This window comes from Nanorana parkeri, unplaced genomic scaffold (genome assembly GCF_000935625.1).
Source record: "Nanorana parkeri isolate BGI_ZX_2015 unplaced genomic scaffold, ASM93562v1 scaffold3695, whole genome shotgun sequence".
Classification (NCBI taxonomy): Eukaryota; Metazoa; Chordata; class Amphibia; order Anura; family Dicroglossidae; genus Nanorana; species Nanorana parkeri.
The window spans coordinates 3893-11017 of NW_017309963.1; the positions used below are offsets into that span (position 1 = coordinate 3893).

Consider the following 7125-nt stretch of genomic DNA (forward strand, 5'->3'; position numbering starts at 1 on the left):
GGTTCTGCTTGGTCCGCCATTGTACATCTAACGCTGTCTCTCTGGTCTCTCAGGTGCCGTCTCGTCATTGGTGCACATCTTGCAGACTTCTCAGGACGCGGGGTGTTTGCAGAGCGGTCTGCGGGCCTTACGCATTTTGGGCGATTCTCTATCGCATAGACTGTCCATCTGCCATCATGGCGGCCTGGCTCCGTGCGTTCAGATGCTCTCCTCTCCTAACCGGGATGTGCTTTGTGCGGCTGTGCGTGCCATCTGTGAGCTGAGCCGCGGCTGTTCCTTGGACTGTGCCGAGCAGCTGAGTCCGGCTGTGCCGTCCTTGGTGGCCTTGGCCGGTGAAGAGCCGGAGAAGTCCGCGGTGCGTCAGGCTGTCTTTGGGACTCTGTGTAATCTTTGTAATCAGGGAGCGTTGAGGCCGATGCTGGGCAATGCCGGGATCATTAAGCTGCTGATCACGGAAGCCGTGGCCGTACAAGAATCACCGACGCGTTGCCTCCCTCTGGTCAGAGCTTTGTGTTTCTGTTGCCGGGAAGCGGTGAATCGCGTCAGGGTGCGAGAACTTGGCGGCTTAGAACTGCTTGTAGCTTTGCTGCGCAGTCCATTGTACGGATCTGTTCACCATCGAATTATAGTGGCATTGCTCCACTATTGCCATGACAACGCGGCCCTGTCTCTGCTCAGTCTCGGCGGCCTGGCTCCTCTGTTAGCCGGACGATTAGAGGAAGTGGCCCGGACTGCTGAGGAAAGAGGAGGTGCGCAGAGGGATGCCCCCCATGAAGCCGAGGAACGAGGTTCTGCTTCTTATGACTTCCCACCAGAGCCAACAACCAAGAAGGAACCAGGAGGGTCCTCTGAGGAGAGCCTGAGGTACGAGTCACACATCATCTGTGTCATAGATTCCAGGGATCGGTATTCTTAGGGGTTCTTATTAAGATCCGGAAGGTTGGGCTTGGTGCCGGTATGACGGACCCCTAGCCTAGGGTTGGGGGTCATAGGTGGTACCGGCACCCCAATGAGCTAGCCTGCCATGGGCTCGGCCTTATTGTCGTGTAAGGGTTAAGTTAGCCGGGCATTGCTTTACAGGTCCAGAGCCATGGCACGGCAAAGCCTTAGTGAGTAAGCCATGGAGGCCGGGAACTTGGGGCTACCTCGCTACTGGGACCATTGGGCGCCATTGCCACCCATTGCCTTAGAAGCCTCGGCCACCAAGACTCTGTTGCTGAGTCTCTCCAGTCCTTTAGGGACTCGCCAGAGAAATCCGTCTTCTACCGTCCCTCCGCCATTGTTGGTGCAATGCGCCACCTTCCAACGTGAGGAACAGCCCGCCGCTTCTACCAGACCATTAGGACCTTCCCGGGGAGCCCATTGTTCTTCTTCTCTTTACAAGCTGTTTGTCCCTCCCAAGCGTCTGGTACCTGATACGGAGGAGGGATTTGGCCTTTAGAAGGGATCCGGTCACCATAGACACTAAATCTTCCAGTGTCTGCAGTCCCAGTTCCCGAGGGGTCTGCGGGGGAGTTCCCGAGGGGTCTGCGGGGGAGTTCCCGAGGGGTCTGTGGGGGAGTTCCCGAGGGGTCCGTACCCAGTCAGATGGGGGCGGGGTTTGCAGCTTACACTAACCAATCATCAGATGGGGGCGGGGTTTGCAGCTTACACTAACCAATCATCAGATGGGGGCGGGGTTTGCAGCTTACACTAACCAATCATCAGATGGGGGCGGGGTTTGCAGCTTACACTAACCAATCATCAGATGGGGGCGGGGTTTGCAGCTTACACTAACCAATCATCAGATGGGGGCGGGGTTTGCAGCTTACACTAACCAATCATCAGATGGGGGCGGGGTTTGCAGCTTACACTAACCAATCATCAGATGGGGGCGGGGTTTGCAGCTTACACTAACCAATCATCAGATGGGGGCGGGGTTTGCAGCTTACACTAACCAATCATCAGATGGGGGCGGGGTTTGCAGCTTACACTAACCAATCATCAGATGGGGGCGGGGTTTGCAGCTTACACTAACCAATCATCAGATGGGGGCGGGGTTTGCAGCTTACACTAACCAATCATCAGATGGGGGCGGGGTTTGCAGCTTACACTAACCAATCATCAGATGGGGGCGGGGTTTGCAGCTTACACTAACCAATCATCAGATGGGGGCGGGGTTTGCAGCTTACACTAACCAATCATCAGATGGGGGCGGGGTTTGCAGCTTACACTAACCAATCATCAGATGGGGGCGGGGTTTGCAGCTTACACTAACCAATCATCAGATGGGGGCGGGGTTTGCAGCTTACACTAACCAATCATCAGATGGGGGCGGGGTTTGCAGCTTACACTAACCAATCATCAGATGGGGGCGGGGTTTGCAGCTTACACTAACCAATCATCAGATGGGGGCGGGGTTTGCAGCTTACACTAACCAATCATCAGATGGGGGCGGGGTTTGCAGCTTACACTAACCAATCATCAGATGGGGGCGGGGTTTGCAGCTTACACTAACCAATCATCAGATGGGGGCGGGGTTTGCAGCTTACACTAACCAATCATCAGATGGGGGCGGGGTTTGCAGCTTACACTAACCAATCATCAGATGGGGGCGGGGTTTGCAGCTTACACTAACCAATCATCAGATGGGGGCGGGGTTTGCAGCTTACACTAACCAATCATCAGATGGGGGCGGGGTTTGCAGCTTACACTAACCAATCATCAGATGGGGGCGGGGTTTGCAGCTTACACTAACCAATCATCAGATGGGGGCGGGGTTTGCAGCTTACACTAACCAATCATCAGATGGGGGCGGGGTTTGCAGCTTACACTAACCAATCATCAGATGGGGGCGGGGTTTGCAGCTTACACTAACCAATCATCAGATGGGGGCGGGGTTTGCAGCTTACACTAACCAATCATCAGATGGGGGCGGGGTTTGCAGCTTACACTAACCAATCATCAGATGGGGGCGGGGTTTGCAGCTTACACTAACCAATCATCAGATGGGGGCGGGGTTTGCAGCTTACACTAACCAATCATCAGATGGGGGCGGGGTTTGCAGCTTACACTAACCAATCATCAGATGGGGGCGGGGTTTGCAGCTTACACTAACCAATCATCAGATGGGGGCGGGGTTTGCAGCTTACACTAACCAATCATCAGATGGGGGCGGGGTTTGCAGCTTACACTAACCAATCATCAGATGGGGGCGGGGTTTGCAGCTTACACTAACCAATCATCAGATGGGGGCGGGGTTTGCAGCTTACACTAACCAATCATCAGATGGGGGCGGGGTTTGCAGCTTACACTAACCAATCATCAGATGGGGGCGGGGTTTGCAGCTTACACTAACCAATCATCAGATGGGGGCGGGGTTTGCAGCTTACACTAACCAATCATCAGATGGGGGCGGGGTTTGCAGCTTACACTAACCAATCATCAGATGGGGGCGGGGTTTGCAGCTTACACTAACCAATCATCAGATGGGGGCGGGGTTTGCAGCTTACACTAACCAATCATCAGATGGGGGCGGGGTTTGCAGCTTACACTAACCAATCATCAGATGGGGGCGGGGTTTGCAGCTTACACTAACCAATCATCAGATGGGGGCGGGGTTTGCAGCTTACACTAACCAATCATCAGATGGGGGCGGGGTTTGCAGCTTACACTAACCAATCATCAGATGGGGGCGGGGTTTGCAGCTTACACTAACCAATCATCAGATGGGGGCGGGGTTTGCAGCTTACACTAACCAATCATCAGATGGGGGCGGGGTTTGCAGCTTACACTAACCAATCATCAGATGGGGGCGGGGTTTGCAGCTTACACTAACCAATCATCAGATGGGGGCGGGGTTTGCAGCTTACACTAACCAATCATCAGATGGGGGCGGGGTTTGCAGCTTACACTAACCAATCATCAGATGGGGGCGGGGTTTGCAGCTTACACTAACCAATCATCAGATGGGGGCGGGGTTTGCAGCTTACACTAACCAATCATCAGATGGGGGCGGGGTTTGCAGCTTACACTAACCAATCATCAGATGGGGGCGGGGTTTGCAGCTTACACTAACCAATCATCAGATGGGGGCGGGGTTTGCAGCTTACACTAACCAATCATCAGATGGGGGCGGGGTTTGCAGCTTACACTAACCAATCATCAGATGGGGGCGGGGTTTGCAGCTTACACTAACCAATCATCAGATGGGGGCGGGGTTTGCAGCTTACACTAACCAATCATCAGATGGGGGCGGGGTTTGCAGCTTACACTAACCAATCATCAGATGGGGGCGGGGTTTGCAGCTTACACTAACCAATCATCAGATGGGGGCGGGGTTTGCAGCTTACACTAACCAATCATCAGATGGGGGCGGGGTTTGCAGCTTACACTAACCAATCATCAGATGGGGGCGGGGTTTGCAGCTTACACTAACCAATCATCAGATGGGGGCGGGGTTTGCAGCTTACACTAACCAATCATCAGATGGGGGCGGGGTTTGCAGCTTACACTAACCAATCATCAGATGGGGGCGGGGTTTGCAGCTTACACTAACCAATCATCAGATGGGGGCGGGGTTTGCAGCTTACACTAACCAATCATCAGATGGGGGCGGGGTTTGCAGCTTACACTAACCAATCATCAGATGGGGGCGGGGTTTGCAGCTTACACTAACCAATCATCAGATGGGGGCGGGGTTTGCAGCTTACACTAACCAATCATCAGATGGGGGCGGGGTTTGCAGCTTACACTAACCAATCATCAGATGGGGGCGGGGTTTGCAGCTTACACTAACCAATCATCAGATGGGGGCGGGGTTTGCAGCTTACACTAACCAATCATCAGATGGGGGCGGGGTTTGCAGCTTACACTAACCAATCATCAGATGGGGGCGGGGTTTGCAGCTTACACTAACCAATCATCAGATGGGGGCGGGGTTTGCAGCTTACACTAACCAATCATCAGATGGGGGCGGGGTTTGCAGCTTACACTAACCAATCATCAGATGGGGGCGGGGTTTGCAGCTTACACTAACCAATCATCAGATGGGGGCGGGGTTTGCAGCTTACACTAACCAATCATCAGATGGGGGCGGGGTTTGCAGCTTACACTAACCAATCATCAGATGGGGGCGGGGTTTGCAGCTTACACTAACCAATCATCAGATGGGGGCGGGGTTTGCAGCTTACACTAACCAATCATCAGATGGGGGCGGGGTTTGCAGCTTACACTAACCAATCATCAGATGGGGGCGGGGTTTGCAGCTTACACTAACCAATCATCAGATGGGGGCGGGGTTTGCAGCTTACACTAACCAATCATCAGATGGGGGCGGGGTTTGCAGCTTACACTAACCAATCATCAGATGGGGGCGGGGTTTGCAGCTTACACTAACCAATCATCAGATGGGGGCGGGGTTTGCAGCTTACACTAACCAATCATCAGATGGGGGCGGGGTTTGCAGCTTACACTAACCAATCATCAGATGGGGGCGGGGTTTGCAGCTTACACTAACCAATCATCAGATGGGGGCGGGGTTTGCAGCTTACACTAACCAATCATCAGATGGGGGCGGGGTTTGCAGCTTACACTAACCAATCATCAGATGGGGGCGGGGTTTGCAGCTTACACTAACCAATCATCAGATGGGGGCGGGGTTTGCAGCTTACACTAACCAATCATCAGATGGGGGCGGGGTTTGCAGCTTACACTAACCAATCATCAGATGGGGGCGGGGTTTGCAGCTTACACTAACCAATCATCAGATGGGGGCGGGGTTTGCAGCTTACACTAACCAATCATCAGATGGGGGCGGGGTTTGCAGCTTACACTAACCAATCATCAGATGGGGGCGGGGTTTGCAGCTTACACTAACCAATCATCAGATGGGGGCGGGGTTTGCAGCTTACACTAACCAATCATCAGATGGGGGCGGGGTTTGCAGCTTACACTAACCAATCATCAGATGGGGGCGGGGTTTGCAGCTTACACTAACCAATCATCAGATGGGGGCGGGGTTTGCAGCTTACACTAACCAATCATCAGATGGGGGCGGGGTTTGCAGCTTACACTAACCAATCATCAGATGGGGGCGGGGTTTGCAGCTTACACTAACCAATCATCAGATGGGGGCGGGGTTTGCAGCTTACACTAACCAATCATCAGATGGGGGCGGGGTTTGCAGCTTACACTAACCAATCATCAGATGGGGGCGGGGTTTGCAGCTTACACTAACCAATCATCAGATGGGGGCGGGGTTTGCAGCTTACACTAACCAATCATCAGATGGGGGCGGGGTTTGCAGCTTACACTAACCAATCATCAGATGGGGGCGGGGTTTGCAGCTTACACTAACCAATCATCAGATGGGGGCGGGGTTTGCAGCTTACACTAACCAATCATCAGATGGGGGCGGGGTTTGCAGCTTACACTAACCAATCATCAGATGGGGGCGGGGTTTGCAGCTTACACTAACCAATCATCAGATGGGGGCGGGGTTTGCAGCTTACACTAACCAATCATCAGATGGGGGCGGGGTTTGCAGCTTACACTAACCAATCATCAGATGGGGGCGGGGTTTGCAGCTTACACTAACCAATCATCAGATGGGGGCGGGGTTTGCAGCTTATCATCTGCCGGTCTCTCTCTTCCAGGTCTTGGCTCTTATCTGAGGGTTACATCAATAGTTTGGAGGATCTTCCTCCTGATTGGGCGATGGAGAACAGAGAGGAATCCACCAAGACAATGAAGAGGACGCCCATCCCCCCAATGTCCTGCCAGTCCCCCATACAAGGAATCTTCCCGTCCCTGGTGGGGCCCCGGGTCCCGGCACCTCCTGAGGTCTATGGGCCCGAGTTTCCCGTCTTGCTTCTACTCTCCCGCTTCTCTCACTTGTCTGATCCCGCCTCTTCTTTGGTCTCTCATCCTGTATTAAAGGGTCTTCTGACCTATGTGACCTTCCACCCCAATCCCTCCAATCGAGCGGCTCGTCTCCTGCAGCGCCTGACGTGTGACCCCTTGTGCCTGGAAGCTTTTATCCGGACTGGAAGTATCTGCACTTTAAGAACCCGATTACTTCTTCATGAGTCTCCCGATGGAGAGGACGAGGAGAGGAGCCGGCACCCAGAAAGAGACCGAGAACTT

At 53.8% G+C, this 7125-nt stretch overlaps 1 protein-coding gene across 1 annotated transcript in view; it reads left to right on the forward strand.

The window, feature by feature from the left end:
- The window catches only part of ARMC5 (armadillo repeat containing 5), a gene marked incomplete at its 5' end in the record, with an annotated part of 31500 nt that overhangs the window by 3728 nt on the left and 20647 nt on the right, over positions 1-7125 (forward strand). The window contains 2 exons of the mRNA XM_018575250.1: positions 54-864; positions 6636-7124. Coding sequence (XP_018430752.1) covers positions 54-864; positions 6636-7124 — 1300 coding nt within the window. The remainder of the gene's footprint in view (positions 1-53; positions 865-6635; position 7125) is intronic.